The sequence below is a fragment of the Carex rostrata genome, chromosome 13 (genome assembly GCF_964058835.1).
Source record: "Carex rostrata chromosome 13, lpCarRost1.2, whole genome shotgun sequence".
In the NCBI taxonomy this organism is placed as follows: Eukaryota; Viridiplantae; Streptophyta; class Magnoliopsida; order Poales; family Cyperaceae; genus Carex; species Carex rostrata.
The window spans coordinates 6,170,633-6,189,526 of record NC_135930.1 but is presented as its reverse complement, the minus strand read 5'-3'; the positions used below and the strand labels follow the sequence as shown (position 1 = coordinate 6,189,526).

Genomic DNA, 18,894 nt, shown 5'->3' with positions numbered 1-18,894 from the left:
ATTACGACCTTGGAAGTTCACTAAATGACTCTGGAGTCCTATTATCGTTTTGAGTCCACAATTAGGAGCTTACAATTATACAATAGGACAACCATGTCAGAGATTAAGTCATTCAACTGTTTAATATTTATACAAAATTTCTCATTCGAATTTCAAATATACAACTCGCACAAAAAGATATTGATCTTTACTTTTCCTCAAACAAAATATATATATATATATATATATTGACCTTTACCACTAGACAAAAAGACAAAAGACGTTTATCTAAAAATTTATGTCCATTAAAAGGACCTCGGCCATTACATAAAGGTGGCTCTGACCTCAGAGAATAAATTCACGGGGCTGCCACCTCCTTCCTCTATGCCCCTCTCCTTTCTTACCCTTTTATAGTTTTACCCCAGGAACCATCCAGTGGTCCAATTTGTTCCCACAACAAACACTATTCTAATAATAACATGACAACAGAAAGAAAAGGGAAACAAAACTGGAAGTTTCTTCTGGAAAAAGATACAACTATACCAGGGGAAACAAAGATGCAAAATATTTTGTATTGCACATAATTGCAATGCAGGAAACAGCAGCTTATGAGCTCATCTTTTCAGGCCTCATGAAAGATCCTACTTGCGCAAAATAAAACTGAGTGGTCTTTCTTAGTTTTGATAAATTCATCCTTGAAACCTGGCACCAATGACTTATTGTCACCAGCATAGCTACCAAATAATTCAGCAAATTGCACATTCAAACAAGACATAAACAAAGATACAAAGCACACACATGCATACAGAAAAGCAAGCTAAATGCACCAGAATCCACGAATTAATACACCCAAATTGTCACCACTTGCCAGCAAGGCTAAAAATATTTCTTTAACATAATAAATGTCAACACATAGCTCACAGAGATGTCTACTAGATGAGCACAATAAAAACCATGTTTTCATGATGTTGGAAAAGAGGTATGTTCATCAAATAGGGCCGTTTCATTTTTTCATCATATCCCTAAAGAGAGCATATACGGTCAAAAACGTTAGACCACATATGATATTCTTGTCCTGAGCAGTATACTCAAACCGCTTGTTTTGAATCTGGTTTCTTCCTTTACTAGATCCTTCTGCAATACGTTGTTTCATTCTCTGTTGCCTTGCACTTCGACCTGAACCTGAGCCTGAACCCGAACCCGAACCCAATCCTGAACCCGACCCAGAACCCATTATTAGTTGTTCTAGGAGTACCTTTTGTGAAACCTTGTTCTTGTTCGGTACTGATTCAGCCTGTTGCTTCCTTGCAATTGAACCTGAGAGTGGAACTAGAAAATTTAGATAGGAGGGCCTGAAACGCAAAATGAATAATACAAATATGTGGTCACTAGGATTTGAACCCAAGTCATCACAACCAAAGTGGAATTCTAACCACTAGGCTCCAATAGTGTTTTGCTAAACCTGTTAGGGGTTCAACCCGTTTTGCCCGGCCCGTACCCGTTACCCGAGGTACCCGTACCCGTTGCCCGGGTACAAACGGGTAGATGGGTAGACGGGTACGGGTAATAAACGGACCGGACAACCCAATTTGAAAAAAAACCCGTTGTACCCGTACCCGTCTACCCGTCTACCCGTACCCGCCTACCCGTACCCGTCTACCCGCCTACCCGTACCCGTACCCGTACCCGACCCGTTTCAAAATTTGAATTTCAAAATTTTTTTGGCGGCCTACTTTTAGAATTCAGATCCAGTGCAATACCTGACTGAGTAGAATAAGATCTGAGTCGTCAATTTTAATTTGGCATGAATCTCAAATTTGACCCCTATACAGTGCAATACCCTACCCGTTAATTTGGCATGAATCTCAAATTTGGCACGAATCTCAAAGCATAAAAATTCAGAAAAAACAGAAAAGAAAAAAAAAACAGAAAAAAAAAACCCGCCCGTACCCGTCAACCCGCAACGGGTACGGGTAATAAACGGGTAGGGTAGAGGTTTTGGGAAAACTACCCGTCTACCCGTTGCGGGTTGTACCCGTACCCATCCTACCCGTCTACCCGCCCTACCCGTTACCCCTAACGGGTTACCCGGAACGGGTCACGGGTAACCCGTTAGCAAACCACTAGGCTCCAAGCATGCACTTGACATTTTATAAGGGGGGCTAAACTACATAAAAACAGAAATTTCAATATACATTATTTACAAATTTAAAATCTTGGGGTTGGCTAAGCAACCTGGCTAACCTTTAGATCCACCCATGCCTGAGCCTGAACCAGAACCAGTTTCTAAGGAACCCTTGCCCTTGCTAGACTTACGCTCAACCAGTTGATTCATTTTCTCATTCCTTGCACTTGGATCTGCTTCTGAACCAATGGCTAAGTCCATCAGAAGCTTTCCCAGGACCTCACTCTTACTCGGCTCTGACGAATTGTTTGCAATTCTTCTTAAATCCTCTCTCCAGTCCCTGCATTGTATTGCTTTTTGGCTAGTAGAAAATTATATTTGATTGGATACCTCAAGATGCCTAACATATAAGGGGAAACATTTTTTGCCCAAAGTAGAGTTGTTGTTGCCAACATTGCCATGTTGTCCCGTGTATAACTATATATGTATACAAGTTTTCCTCAACTAGAAAGGCAAAAGTTTTAACATGTAGACACTATATAATATTTTAATTCATAAATGCAATTTTTTTGAAAAACTAAATTTGCAGTTTGATTTCTAAGCTTAAAAACAAGTCAAGTATATATGCTGATTCCAACAGCATTTTCCATTAGAAGTAAACCATATCAACTCTACTGAAATCTACCTTACCAATCTTATACACCCCCTTATAAATAATTTTTTTACAGTAATAGTGTACCTCCACTTTTGTGGTACATCTATTTTGTATAAAGGTTCCTTGTATTATCATTTTTTTAGAGAAATAGAGTACATCCAATGTTATGGTACATTGATTTGGTACAAATGTATTATGCATCATTTAGATAGGTGTGTACATCATTTGGCAATCCATCAAATGGTTGAAAACATTAATGTTCTAGTTTTAACGGGCTAGTGATGGATGATCAAAGAAATTATAAATTCAGCCTAATTTTGTTTGCATAAAATCCAAATGATAGATAGCAAAAAATCTAGAATTTTATATTTTTAACAAGCACAAATTCTGACGATAGGCAGTCAAAACTCAAAAAAGTATCAAATAGATGTAGAATAAAAAGAAGCATCACCTGTAGGTCTAAATTTTTATGCCTTTTTCTCCATACCAGCATCTCATTTTATTAATTAATAGAGATTTGCAGTGCATTCTTTTTCTTTTTTTGTGCGTGTGACATCACAAAAATGAACTTTAAAAAGTTGTGAATCACAGTACTTACTTGCACGTTGGTACTGCACAGTTGGAAGCAGAGCAGGAATTCGCATGGAATGAAATGAGGAACCACAATGTCTCACACATCTTGCAACCTCCGTAGATGCGTACCTTGCAATTTGTGCTGTGAGTGAAAATTCTCTTGATTTTTTTACAATCGTTAAACTCACATTGCAAGTTCTGGCATCCGGACGCATGCATGACTGGAGTTTGCAGTTGTTTCAGCTACAAATTCACAAAAGAAATATAATATAGAGATGGGGATTACCAAAGAGAGATGGGATATGTAGTTTACATAGATTATCTGAGAGAAGTTATATTAATACAAATTCCTGGATTTAGATGACTTTTAAATTGGTGACCATCCTATTCTGAACCAATCAACTATATTAGCTAGATTTTAGCTACTCCCGATTTTCCTTCTACTTTGAGGAGTGAGAAACAGCTTTTTAAAATTTCCAATCATTTTTCGGTTTTTGACCTGTTGAGTTTCTTGGTGTTGTACAATTAGAATTACTAGCTAGGTGGATAATTTGTCCTTCGAAGAACCATATAGATCTGGTTAAGTATCTCCCAAGCTAATATTTCATGTATAAATTCTATCAAAAATATATAATAAATTGGAGACTTTTATTTTTCCAAGAGTTCTTTATCCGATTAAAAACGATCCAGAATTCTATAGATCTTCCAGTTCTCCAAGAATTATGCATACAACTAAAACCGATCCATAATTAAGATCTAGTTCCTCGATCGCGGGCCTTTCAAGACTGGAAAAAAAAAATTATTGGCAATTAATTCAACCAATCGGGTTGCAGATAGCCATTTAAAAATAAATTTTAGTTGATTGTGAATTTTCTACTTCCATAATTAAAAAATAAATAAATTTCCAATCTAATCTTTTCTTGTATATTAAATAGAAAAGGGAGTAGAGAAGGAGACGAGAAAAGAGAAGAACCCATTCTTGATCGATATCAGACTGATTCAAGCCCTCAACTTTGCTGCACGTTGTTTGATCTTCTGCCATGGGGATTCAACAGGAATAAAATTAAGGAAAAGAAGTAAATCTAGAAAGGTACTAGGGTTAGAAAGAGAAGCAATGGGGCAACTTAATGATCTAATTTATATAGCAGAGGTCACTTTGGTGCAAAGTAATGTATTCTCAACCATTGAATCATATTATCATCTATCTACAGCGTCCATCATTACTAAATAAAAACTTCCCATCTATACCCTTAGCTTCTTCCTCACCTTTCTTTCCATATTTTTTATTATATGTTTATGTTATTTTTTTTCCCCGTGTGGCTCTTTGTTTTATACCTTTGTCAGGTCTTATTTACAGGGCTTGCATGAATTATGTAACAAATGATCTAACACTATGCCGTTACTAAACAAAAGACGAACGCAATGTGTTTTCAACTGTTGGATCCTATTATATTCTATTAATGCAGTTAAACACTATTTAACCAAGACTTTCCATTCTTGCACTTAGCTTCTTCCTTACCTTTCATTTATTAGTATTATTTCTTTCTTATTTACTTTTGTTCAGTGTGGTTTTTCATTGTATAAGCTTTATCAGGTTTCTTTCACAGGGCACACATGAATTATTTCAACAAATCATAGTATCCTTTAAACTAAATTAGATAATATTAGTAATGAAAAATAATTACCACACAACTCAAAAGGGTTAATTACATTGCTAGAGTTTTCTTGAATAATTGTCTTAATTTTGTGCTTGCTTTGACATTTGGGGCTAAGATTTCAGCTTGGCCCCTACTAAATTTTACAGGTGCCAAAAACCTTCAATTTAACAAATTTACTTTTCCAGTTCAATTCATGGGAACAGAGCCAGTATATAGGCTACTTAAGGTTTGTTAAGATTATTTTTCTTTGGTAATAAAATTTTTCAGTGTTTGAGAAAAATCTGCATGGAACATGGTGCATGGGAAATGTTATTGCACAGTTAAAAAATACACTATACTTAATTGCATTTGAGATAGAACAAAGCAATCAAAGTAAATAAAATAAAAGCTTATGAAAGCTAAATTTAAATGAATATTTTTCAGTGTTTTAGGGACATTTCAAAAAGGTTGATATGCCTTCTATAGTTTTGAGTTTAGCATGAAAGGAACCTGTATGTATCCATGAAAAGATGCCTCTGCAACAAACCCATTACCAGTATCCATGAAAAACACCATTTACTCCTCTGTTGTGTAACTAAATTCAGCATACAAATGATGTTCAGGTATGTTTGCATCCCAATTACTCCTATTGCATGAATTCACTCTAAACATAACTGTGCCATTATGTTTCTAATTAAGAAGTAATTAAATTTAGTCCAATCAACCATCACACAATAAAATAGACAAACAGAAAGATTAATATTTTGCAGTTGGTTTCAATATGATCCTACAGGTCCCGTTTTTTAGCATGAGCTGAAACCAGGAATGGCCTATAGAAGTCCTAACACTCAAGTATCAGTAAACAAAGTAACTTCAATAAACTCTTAAATTGTAGGAGCAAAAGCAAATGATTTGAATCTCACATGTACAAAACACTAAAATATGTCTTTTGTGCTAACCTGGGGGTTAACCTCAACAAAACAATAACCTCTCTTCACTGCAACTGGTTCATTCGCTAGCACAAAAACAAATTGCCAGCAACACCGTGGTCATCCCATCCAAGTCCAGTAATTGGTTGTTGCAACTCTCTCATAGCAATTTTCTGTTAACTGAAACCAACAAAAGCCTAAATATAATCAATAAAGTAGAATTAATTAAAGAAATTTGCTATTTTGCAAATTAACTTCCTCATGTGAGTCAAAATTGTCCTGGAATAGGGACAGCACAACACAGACATGTATGATAACCCACTAAATATAACTTGCCAACATATGTCATTTTCATTTCACATTCAAACTTGAGAACAAATCTACATTAAGATTACAACAAAGACTGATATATAAACTAGTGTGAAGAATTAAGTACTTCAATGCAGGAAAAAAAACCATTAATCACAATTGCAGTCCCACATATAATAAGATATATATAAAAAAAATTTATAGAAGAGGGTAAAACTCATTTCATTCAGAAATTAGCATTGTTGTTATGGTACCAAGCAACTGGTACCAATACAAAGTAACCTAATACATAAGAAAAGAAGTTACAAAGTAACCTAATATAGAACTAAAGAAGCAAAGCTACATAATCAGCACATATGGAAACACAGAACTAACAGCTATAACAAAAGTAGTAGTTTTCTTCAAAGAAACTACTTAGAAAAAGCCCCTGTGTTTTGATCATCCTCTAAGGTACTGCATCAAACACTTCATTCCTCTATTACTTCCTCCTCTTCCTCAATTCCAGGCTGCAATTGATTTGTTGCAGTCTGAGCTACTGACACCACTAACTCTTTCAAAAGCTGCATCTAACTTAGGATCGTCCTCAATTTCAAAAGTAAGAACATAGGACATCTGCTTCCCATTATCATCTACAAACTTCATCCGCCTACGTGGAGGAATGTCTGCTCTTGCTTTTATACTAAATCTAACACGCATAAAATCTATGCCCTCAGCAGACGTTGGGTCAACTTCCACGAAATGACCTCTAAATTCATCAGCTAGGAGTTCAAAATCAACATCCTTCCAGAGGTGAGGAGGTAAACCACGGATTTTGACCCATACCATTACCGATATGTTACAGGTACGGGCATTATGAGCATAAAGATCAAACGCTTCTATTGGGAAACATTCATCGCCCAGCCAGATCTGCCCTTTGGAAAGAGCTAGGGACCTCCACTCTGTATCAGGAGGCTCTATTATGAAACTGTCATTAGTAATTTGACGGGCAATCCAGTCCCAGTTCGGAACCGGAAATAGCTTTTTCAGATGAGATTGCAAGTAGATTGCTCCATAGTGTTTCTCATCCTTCAAATGTAAACAACGGAGAAGACCCTCCTCCAACTCATCTCTCGTCTGACTTGGGGGAAGCGTCACGGTGATACTACGAGGTCGACCAGGTATATCCATTTGCTCAGGTGAGAGAGTGAGAGGAGGCGGCGATGGTTGCAAGGGAATATAGCTCGACGGTCATGAGATATATATGAGTATATGACCTTAATCTATCTACCACATTAAAAGCATACCCCAGAAAAATTAAGATATTTTCATAATTTTTTAATTTTTATGCAAAAGCAACATCCAATTAATATTCTGAAAAAGTAACTTACTAAATTCCTCTCCAGTTCTACGAAGACATATCCGCTCCATTCAATCACTGCTGCTCTCTAGAGTCTGGATCGCTACCACTCCCTTCCCTCCAGTCCCCTCTTCATTGCTGGTCCCACCATCCCTTCTTTCGAGCAAAGTTCTCCTGACCCCTTGTCTTCCTCCCGAGAATCGAGAATTCATATCCTCTGAGATACCTCAAACTTTGCGTGACTTTATGGAAAATTCCAACCGTTTAAATACGTTCTGCACGAATCTCAAAGCAATAATAATACTGAATGCGTATCCTCTGAGATATCTCATATTTTGCATGACGGACGTGTCCGGTGCCTATTCGGGGTGACATGGGGGCAGTATTATTTGAGCTTTAAGATTCGCACAAAACATATTGCAACGGTTGAAATTTTCCAAAAAGTCACTCAAAATATGAGATATCTCAGAGGATGAGAATTCCATAATACTAATCCCTACATCACCCCCGAATAGGCACCGGACACATTGGTCACGCAAAAGTTGAGATATCTCAGAGGATACGCACTCGAGAATCGATGAAGGTCTTGCTTTCTTTTCGGATTTCTCATGGCACTCCTACATGCGGTAAAATATGTGGTCTCTAAGAAAAACAAATAGTTTGGGTTCAGTTCGGTGGGATTAAAAATTTGTGATTCGGTTATAATTTGAAAATAATTTAGTATAACAAGGAAGTCAAAAAAAAAGGAAAAAAACCCAAAAAAATAAAAATCACGTTTTATTCGCGAATAACGAATTATTTGCGAAAAAAATACGATTTTTTTTTAATTCTTTTTTAAATATTTTTTTTCTTTGGGTGTTTTTTTTTTTGCTTTCTTCTTATATCGAATCATTCACAAATTATATCTAATTATATTTGAATTAGGAATTTTTGATCCCACCGAACTGAATTCGAACTATTCATTTGTCCCTGTAGTTCATACTCCATAATGTATCAAATATGTAGTCATTAAGAATCAGAGGCGGCTCCGCTCCACTCCTAGAGTTCTCCGCATAAAAGGAAAAAAAGAGGATTTAGAGGGTGAAACGAAGCTGAAGGTTTGAGAGTCGATTCGGGACCGGTTGCTCCACCTCGTGCCTCCATCCGTCCCCCCTCGTTTGCCCGGTTCATCGTGCTTCGTCTCAATTGAGCGGATGGATTCGTTTAAGGATTCTGCCGCTTGTTGTCTTTTTCATTCACTTCGACTCTCCGGGTTCGACTGAGGGTTTGTGAATTCATTCCGCCCCGTAATATCTACTATATCTATATATGAATAAGATATGTATTTTGGTTGTTGCCGATGACGAGAACACAAAGAGTTGTCTCCTTCCTTCTCTCTTTCTTCTTCTTCTTCTTCTTCCTCCTTGAGTGGTGACTGTCCTGATCCGGTTGATTCAGTTTTTGGTTCCGGTTTGATTCAATGCCATCTCGGCTGAGTGGTGAATGTCCTAGTTCGGTTTGACTCAGTGCCCTTTTCTTCCTCCTCTCTGAGTGGTGACTGTTCCGATCCGGTTTGATTCAGTGCCTCTCGGTTGTGAACTCCTCTAGGCAGCGTCGAATTTAGAAAGAAGATGACGTTTCGTCCTCAAGAAAGAGTTCGATGCAGCATAGTCCGCGGGATATGCAACTCGTAGAAATTACTGCTGTGTCTACATTCTCAGAGAAGAAAATCGGAAGGCCCACCTACTTGTTATTCGAGCGCGAATAGACCAATTCGCATTCTCTGACTTCACGTTTATTTTATTTTCTGACATAGCAAATTAGATGATTGTACAAGTAGCTTAATGTATATGTTTTAATGTTTTTTAATGTTTTTTTAATTTTAACAAAAAAAGTCTATGTAATAGCTACTTTGTAAATCATTTAATTAATGCAATCGCTTATGGGCTTTCAACCAAAAAAAAAGAATCAAAGGCGACACTTCATAATGCGGTTAAAATATTTTTATTTTGTGAGGAAAGCGGTCAAATATATGGTCGATGGAATAAATATCAAATTTAAAAAAAAATTAAGAATCAAATTGATATCAAAATATAATACCACTTAAGGGCCTGTTCGGTGCGTTACTGTGCGCGTGGGAAAAAAAAATTCACTTAGACTGAATTTTTTTTTTCCCACGAGCACAGTAAAAATCAATTCAATTACCATTCCCATTCCATTTAAACGCCGAACATGCCCTAAATGTTCCTAGAGTAAGTTAATTTTGGGTAGCATGATAATATCTTTAATTTAATTTCTTACTTATCTAAATTTGAAGGACACGGGATTTCACAATTGATCCCGCAGAAGTAAAGAAAGTTTGGATCCGATGCTCGTGAGCAAATTAGGATCCGATGAGCATCAGAGTTGTGCGATACATTTTCGTGCGCGTTTCATTCTAAAATCTATATACATAAATTTTCAAACGCATTGGATGGCTCCGATACTCAAATTTATTTTCTATGAACATCGGATCTAAACTTTTCTCCACTTTACGGATAATATATACATTCATTTTTTTCTCTGTCTGACAATGTATTCATTTCAGAATTTATACGGCCGATATTGCAAGTAATGTAGATGTTAAGGTTGGCGAGATATCATTTGAATTTTGTAAACAAAATGGACCAATCTGTGCTTTGTATAGAGCGAAACTAGAAAATTAAATAAAAGACTGAAAAATAAATAATGTGGTGGGTTGGTTTTGAACTCAAATTCTAAAAAGGAATGCAATAAACAACTTTAACTACTAGGCTACAAGTAAATATTTAATATTTTTTGATAGAAGTTAAACTATATAAAAACTTAGAGAAGAAAAAACTAATTAAATTTTAATATACTTCATTAAAAAAAATTAGCACCCTTTAAAGTACACTAACATCCATCTCAGGTACCATGACCTCACTCATAACTTTTTATTATTATGGCAAAAAAGATAATATCACTTGTCACTTGTAAAATGCAAAACCAAGCTTCAAACTATATATGTTAATTTATATTAATAGTGTAAATCAAAGTCGTTGAACATGTTGAAAAAAAGGATGATGTGTTATGGGTCCAAAAAAATGAAACAAGTGAAAATATTCATAACTAAATACCAATCCAAAGCATCAATTCCTGCTACAAAATGCCTCAATTTCCTAAGAATTAATTAACATTCCTTTTTATTAATTAATTATTCCCTTGTGACTCGCAGTCGAAAGGTTGCATCGCTAATTAAGTGCTTGAGGATACTGATCGTCAAACGGACAAATAAAGAAAATGAAAAATTCGCACCATTAAGGAATTAAATTTTTTTATTTTTGAAAGAAATTAAGGCATTCATGTTTATCCTATATATAAATATTCCTCAAATTGAAATTTATCTAACCATTACTACTCGCAAGTCGCATCAGTCTATTCAACAATGACTATCACCAATGACAAGCTTGAACTGAAGCTTCTGATCGACAAAAAAAATAATAATCACAAAGTGTTGTTCGCCCAAGTCGGAAAAGATATGGTCGATTTTGTCTTCGATCTTTGACAATTGGGCCTAAGGTTTTTACTGGGCTTACCTTTTGGACTAGGCCTACATTGAGCCCTTAGTTAATTTAAGCAAATTTATTTTTTCATTCAATTCATGGGAACAGAGCCAGTAAGGCTACTTGAGGATTGAGGTTTCTTATTAACAATATTTTTCTTTAGTAATAAAAACTTTTGAATGTTTGAGAAGAATCTGCATGGAGCATGGTGCGTGCGAAATGTTCTTGCACAGTTAAAAATTTACTGTGCTTAATTGCATTTGAGATTCGAAAAGCAATCAAAGTAAATCAAATAACAGATGATGAAAGCTAATTTTTAAATGAGCATTTTTTGAAGAACTTGAGAAGTTTAATGCTTTCTATAGTTTTTGAGTTTTGCATGAAAGGAATCTGTACGTGATCATGACTAAAAGAGGCGGAGATAGCTTAATAGAATGGGCCCCTTTTTTTTAAAAAAAAAAAAAACTGATAATGAACTATGCCTTTTGTTCTATAAATAAATTAAAATGCTACATGTACAAAAAAATTGACCCCCAATTGACTCCCATATTTTTTATGAAATTTTATAATATTGACTCCATTCTTTTTAAAAAAAAATTAATTGTGTATAATTTGGAGGACTTCTAATATTTTAGATCATTTTTTAATTAAAAAGATAAAAAAATCTCACATGGAGAATCACATGGACTAATTCGTGACAAAGTACAAAGTTTAGTGACTTATGGAGAAATTTACCGTTTTATGTTATATCTCTCTGACTCACCATTAATTGAAAATTTTTTTTTGACCCCCATTCAATCAAATCCTGCCTCCGCCCTTGATGACTAAGATGCCTCCGCAACAAAATATTACTCAGCATCCATGAAAAACACCATGTGCTCCTCCATTGTGTAACTAAATTCATTTATGCAAATGATATGTATGTATGTTTGCATCCTAAAAATACCCCACTCACATGTATTCACTATACACACTACGCCATTATGTTCCTAATTAAGAAGTAATTTGATTTAGTGAACTCAACAGTCACAGAATATAATTGACAAACAGAAAGATTAATATTTTGCAGTCAATTTCAATATGATCCTACAGGTCCCTTTTTTTAGCATGAGTTGAAACCAGGAATGAACTATAAAAGTTCTAACACTCAAGTATCAGTGAACTAAGTAACTTCAATAAACTCTCAAATTGTAGGAGCAAAAGCAAATTATTTAATTCTCACATGTACAAAAAACACTAAAATATATTTATTGTGCTAACCTGGCTGTTAGCCTCACAAAACAGAAACCTCTCTTCACTGCAACTGTTAATTTGCTAGCAGAATCTCTAAACAAACAGATAGTTCCTTCACCTGGAATGAACCAAAATCTGTAGTGACAACAATGTGTTCATCCAAAAGTCTAGTATTTAGTTGTTGCAACTCTCTCATAGCAATTTTCTGTTTAAATTGAAAACAACAAAAACCTAAATAACGTAGAATTAATTAAAAAAAAATTGCTTGTTTGCAAATTATATTTCTCATGTGAGTCATAATTATCCTGAAATACAACACAGACATGCATGATAGCCCAGTAAATATAAATTACCAGAGCCTGTCATTTTCATTTCACATTCAATATTAAGAACAAAACTACATTAAGATTGCAACAAAGACTGATATATAAACTAGTGTGAAGAATTAAGTACTTCAATGCAGGAAAAACAAACCATTAATCACAATTGCAGTCCAAGAAATAATTAGATATATCTGATTTTTTTGATAAAAGTGGATAAACCCCATTGATTTCATTCAGAAATTAGCATAGTTGTTATGGTACCAAACGACCGGTACCAATACAAAGTAACCTAATACATAACAAAAGAAGTTACATAGTAACCTAATACGGAACTAAAGAAGCAAAGCTACATAATCAGCATGGCAACACAGAATTAACAGTGATAACAAAAGTAGTAGTTTTCTTCAAAGAAACTACTTAGAAAAAGGCCCCGTGTTTTGATCATCCTCTACTGCATCAAACACTTCATTCCTTTACTATTTCCTCCTCTTCCTCAATTCCAGGCTGCAATTGATTTTTTGACCTCAGATCTTTCTAAAGCAACACCTGACTGAGGATCGTCCTCAACTTCAAAAGTAAGAACATAGGACATCTGCTTCATATCATCATCGAAAATAGTTATCTGCCTACATTTAGGAATGTCTTCAATTGCTCTTACACAAAATCTAATACGCACGAAATCTACGCCCTCAGCAGATGTCGGGTCAACTTCTATGAAGTAACCTCTGAATTCATCAGCTAGACGTTCAAAATCAAAATCCTTCCATAGGTGAGGAGGTAAGCCACGGATTTTGACCCATACCGGCACCAATGTGTTACGGGCATCATGACGTTCAAGATCAAATGGCTCTATTGGGAAACATTCATTGCCCAGCCAAATCTTCCCTTTGGAAAGAGCTAGGGATCTCCACTCTGCATCAGGGGGCTCTATTATGAAACTGTCATCAGTAATTTTACAAGCAATCCAGTTCCAGTTCGGAACCGGAAATAGCTTTGTCAGATGAGATTGTAAGTAGCTTGCTCCAAAGTGTTTCTCATCCTTCAAATGTAAACAGCGGAGATAAGTCTCCCCCAACTCTATGCTAATCTGATTTGGGGTAAGCCTCGCGATCGGAGTACGACGTCGACGAGGTTCATCCATTTGATCAGGTGAGACAGTGAGAGGAGGCGGCGATGGTTGCAGGGGGGATATAGCGACAGTGATAAGATCTATGACCTAAGTACCTAACCTACCACATTCAATTAAACACAGATATTTTCACTACTTTTTATTCAAAAGCAAAGTTCTCCTTAGTCCTGACCCGGTCTTCCTCCCGAGAATCGATGAAGGTTTTGCTTTCATTTCTGATTTCTGATGGCACTCCAACATGCGGTCAAATATGTGGTCGCTGAGAGCCTGAGGCGTCACTCCGTAATGCGGTCAGATATGTGGTCACTAACTCACTATAACTTGAGGTGGAATTGTCGGTATTGTTCTTATTCAACTATTACTAATAAAAATCAGTAAGATCGTAAATTTACCTAATTTGTTGATTTTTTATTGTATATTATGAATATAATTATATCACGAGGAGATTTAAATGCCTCTATTTTTTATGTCTCCATCATGTTTTTATTTTTTAAAACTTTAATAACTCAAAATTTAAAACTCAAAATAAAACCGTTAGATGTGATCTATATTATTTTATATATAAAATTTATAACTTTTTGAATTTATTTGGTATCAAGTTAAGCGATCAAATGCATGAGTTTTTAAGTTAATTTTAATACATTCATTTTTCAATTTTTTTACTCCTTGATTTGATACTAAAATAACCCGAAAATATAAAAATTAAGTTTGCATGTAAACTCATCACTCGTAAATTAAATTGGTTTCAACGGTTTGGATTAATCATTTGAAGTCTATTCAATCAATTTTGAAGTTAGTGTCATGTGACACCAATGTCATACTAGCCAGACTCCATATTAAGAGTATGGCTAGTATGACATCAGTGTCATTTTAGCCTATATAACATCAACTCCAAAATCTATCGAATCGACTTCAAACGGTTGATCCAAACCGATCTACTTCATTAGTTGTGCATTTACATATAAAATTTATAACTTTTTGAATTTATTTGGTGTTGGATTTATTGAATGGTACGCCCGTTATGGTAAACCCGAATCCAAAACTGTGACCCGTTATGAAGAGGTGCTGACCCTTTATAAATAGGTGCATTGGTTTTATATAAACCATCCATATCTCTCTCTTAATAAGTCAGTAGAAAAACGTATGAATAGTGACTGCCAAAAATAGAGAGAAAAGAAAGAGAGCACCAAGAGCACTCTGTTAATACTTGAAGGTCTTAGGTCGTGGAAAACGCAGGGCTTCCGGCTTCGGCTTGTGATTCCTTGCAGAACCAGTGATACTGCTACGCTTGCAAGATCCGCTTCCGCACGAAGATTAACGGAGTAATTTGTAAGTTATATCTGTTAATTAACATTTGGTATCAAATCAAGCAGTCAAATGTGTGAATTTTTAAGTTAATTTTAATACATTTATTTTTCAATTTTCTTTACCGCTTGATTTGTACTAAAATAATTCGAAAATAAAAAAATAATTTTTCATTTACCCTTGTGTCCTGGAGGTTCTGGGTTCGAATGAGCCTCCTTAAAAAATACAAGAAAAAGATTGCCTAGAAATTCCCTTCTTCAGATCCCACAACGTGTGAGAGCTTTTGGCACTGGGTATGCTCTTCTTATTTTTCCTCTTTGCTTTCTTTTTTTTTCTCCCCCTACGCCCTTGCTCTCTCTATCTTTTCTCCTCCTAAATTTTCAATGATTTGAAATTAATAATTAATGCTTTCACTGATTACTGGTACACTATTTTGTTCATATCATCGGATCAAATTTTGTTTACTTTTGTTATTTAAACATGACTTTAAACTGAATTATAATGATTATACTATGTCAAAGTTGATGTCGCTATTCATCCTTAGGAGCTGGCTGTCAAGTAATATATTTTTATTATTATAGATATGAATTCAGGGATCTGATCGATGTTAATAACTCTAATAAATTATTGCATTAAAATTGCACAGGTATGAAAAAACACAAGAGGTTGAGAAGCTTTAGAATAAAAACATAAGATTTCAGTGACATGGTTGCAGACTTTCAGATGCTGATTTTTATTCTCATTCCTGTTTCGTAAACTTCAACTTTTGTATTTATCAAGCTAATTAATAAATTCCGAAGAGTACTGGGCACGTTCACAAGTAAATTCCAGCCTACTTGATTTCAAATGTCATTTGATAAGGTAGTAATTGTTGAGTTTACCGCAATTAATAAATTGATGATTTGAAAGGCTTGTTTAATTATCAGATGTAATTGCTTGTTATTTACTTTTGTTCTTCATTATAGCATGCAATAAATTGCTTGTTATTTATTTCATTATTGGACCAGCAAATGTATAACATGCAGCGTTTGACAACTGCACTCGTTTTTTTGAATTGTACCATTGTTGCTCTGCGTACCTACAATGCGTGTTTCTTTACAGCAGTTCAGTCTAGGGGTACAAAAGATTACAGTTTTGTTCATCTCCAGTGTGTGTTTCTCTCAATTGAATTACAGCAGTTCATTCTGTGTTTTCTCTGCTACAATTCAGTACACAGTGCGTGTTTCTTTGTCAGTATAAAAAATATCAAGACAAAGAAGCAAGGGTACATTGATGCTAAGTTTCGGATTTTCAAAACTGCCTTCTACTTTTGTATTTTTTTTAACCGTACAAATAAAAAATTAGGAAAATTAACCAAATGAATTTTGATCTCTGATATGTTTATTAAAATTGACCTGAAGAACCCAACCGTTCATTGTTAATTCAAATTCAGTATACAAATGATATGCAGGTATGTTTGCATCCCAAAATACCTCTCACATGTATTCACTCTAAACATAACTAGGCCATTATGATCCAATTAAGAAGTAACTTAATTTAGTCAACTCAACCGTCACAGAATATAATTGACAAACAGGAAAAGTAATATTATGCAGTCAGTTTCAATATGATCCTACAGTTCCCATTTTTTTAGCATGAGCTGAAACCAGGAATTAGGGGTGTTCATTGGGTCCGGTCTAGTCAGTTTTGAACCGAACCGAATTAGTTTGGATCAAATAGTTCAGTTTTTCCGGTTTATTGGTTTGGTTCGGTTTGGAAATTTTCAAAATCGAAATAACTGAACCAACCGAATTTTATATATTATGAATTTGGTCCGGACCGCTCCGGTTTTATTTCTTAATCAATTGCTTTAAATACTTTTGTTTATTTCTTAATATTCCAGTTTATTTTTAATACCCCGGTTTATTTCTTAATATATTTCAGTTTATTATAAATCAATTGCTTTAAATAAAAAATTAATATATTTCGGTTTGAACTGAACAAACCGAAATAAAACTTTGGTTCAATTCGGTTCGGTTGCAATGCTAAATCGATTCGGTTCGGTTCTATTTTTGAAACCGAATTATAACTTTGGTTTGCCTAGTTCGGTATGAGCACCTCTACCAGAAATGGCCTATAAAAGTGATAACACAGAGTATCAGTAAACTTAGTAATTTCAATAAACTCAAATTGTAGGAGCAAAAAGCAAATGATTTGATTCTCACATGTACAAAACACTAAAATATATTTTTTGTGCTAACCTGGGGGTTAACCTCAACAAAACAGTAACCTCATTTCACTGCAACTGGTTCATTTGCTAGCACAATAACAAATTGCCAGCAACACCGTGCTCATCCCATCAAAGTCCAGTAATTGGTTGTTGCAACCCTCTCATAACAATTTCCTGTTAAAACTGAAAACAAGGAAAGCCTTTATATAATCAATAAAGTAGAATTAATTAAAGAAATTTGATTGTTTACAAATTAACTTCCCCATGTGAGTCATAATTGTTCTGAAATAGGGACAACACTACCCATACATGTATGATAACCCAGTAAATATAAATTACCAGCATAAGTCATTTACATTTCCCATTCAAAATTGAGAACACAACTACATTAAGATTACAACAAAGACTGATATATAAACTAGTGTGAAGAATTTTCTTCATAGCAGGAAAAACAAACCATTGAAAAGGTTGGTATCAGTGCAAAATCACAATTGTGGTCCCAAAAATAATTAGATATATATATATTTCTTTTTACAAAAGTGGGTAAACCCCACCGATTTCATTCAGATATCAGCATAGTTGTTATGATACCATACTACTGATACCAATACAAAGTAACCTAATACAAAACAAAAGAAGTTACATAGTAACCTAATACAGTACTAAAGAAGCAAAGCTACAAATTAGCACATATGGCAACACAGAGTTAACAGCTATAACAGAAGTAGTAGTTTATTCCAAAAAAGCTACTTAGAAAAAGCCCCTGTGTTTTGATCATCCTCTAAGGTACTACATCAAACACTTCACCTCTATTACCTCCTCCTCCTCAATTCCAGGCTGCAATTGATTTGTTTCCCTCAGAGCTACTGGCACCATCAGAACTTTCTAAAGCTACATCTGACTGAGGATCATCCTCAATTTCAAAAGTAAGAACATAGGACATCTGCTTGCTATCATCATCATCATCTACAAACATCAGCTGCCTACACTTAGGAATGTCTTCTCTTGCTCTTACAAGAAATCTAATACGCACGAAATCTATGGGCTCAGCAGACATTGGGTCAACTTCCATGACATAACCTCTAAATCCATCAACTAGGCGTTCAACATCAAAATCCTTCCAAAGGTGAGGAGGTAAGCCACGGATTTTGACCCATACCGGTTCCAATCTGATACACCCATCATGACGACGAGGCTCATATGGATCTATCGGAAAACATTCATCGCCCAGCCAGATCTTCCCTTTGGAAATAGCTAGGGATCTCCACTCTGCATCAGGAGGCTCTATTAAGTAAGTGTCATCAGTAAGTCTACGAGCAATCCAGTCCCAGTTCGGAACCGGAAATAGCTTTGTCAGATGAGATTCTAAGTAACTTGCTCCAAAGTTTTGCTTATCCTTCAAAACTAAACATCGGAGAAGAGTCTCCTCCATCTCTATGCTCGCCTGAGATGGGGTAAACGTCACTGTCGGACGAGGATTAAATATAACCATTTGCTCAGATGAGAGAGTGAGAGGAGGCGGCGGTGGTCGGAAGGGGATATAGCTCGACGGTGATGAGAGTCCCTATTATGGTACCGGGGAGGATCTGAATTCTTCAGAGCACACCCGA

The 18,894-nt window shown here is 35.4% G+C and overlaps 2 protein-coding genes across 6 annotated transcripts; both read right to left on the bottom strand.

The window, feature by feature from the left end:
- Positions 1-605: 605 nt before the first annotated feature.
- Positions 606-7,643, bottom strand: LOC144564198 (uncharacterized). Of its 4 annotated transcripts, none has more exons than XM_078313752.1 (5): positions 7,575-7,643; positions 4,306-6,078; positions 3,358-3,575; positions 2,224-2,444; positions 606-1,296 (listed from the first exon to the last, which is right to left on the bottom strand). In XM_078313752.1, the coding sequence occupies exons 2-5, from the start codon at positions 4,372-4,374 to the stop codon at positions 983-985; spliced, it is 822 nt and encodes a 273-aa protein (XP_078169878.1). In that variant the 5' UTR covers positions 4,375-6,078; positions 7,575-7,643; the 3' UTR covers positions 606-982. The 4 variants fall into 4 exon arrangements, with proteins under 4 accessions (XP_078169878.1, XP_078169879.1, XP_078169880.1 ...); XM_078313753.1 differs by lacking the exon at positions 7,575-7,643 and having other exon boundaries at positions 4,306-5,551; positions 5,929-6,371; XM_078313754.1 differs by lacking the exon at positions 7,575-7,643 and having other exon boundaries at positions 4,306-4,367; positions 5,929-6,356.
- Positions 7,644-12,684: 5,041 nt separating this feature from the next.
- LOC144564199 (Ta11-like non-LTR retrotransposon) lies at positions 12,685-18,894 on the bottom strand. 2 transcript variants are annotated; one of them, XM_078313758.1, is made up of 2 exons: positions 18,152-18,894; positions 12,685-13,175 (listed from the first exon to the last, which is right to left on the bottom strand). In XM_078313758.1, exons 1-2 carry the CDS (start codon positions 18,774-18,776, stop codon positions 13,135-13,137), a joined length of 666 nt encoding a protein of 221 aa, XP_078169884.1. In that variant the 5' UTR covers positions 18,777-18,894; the 3' UTR covers positions 12,685-13,134. The 2 variants fall into 2 exon arrangements, with proteins under 2 accessions (XP_078169884.1, XP_078169883.1); XM_078313757.1 differs by lacking the exon at positions 12,685-13,175 and adding an exon at positions 17,226-17,467 and having other exon boundaries at positions 18,101-18,894.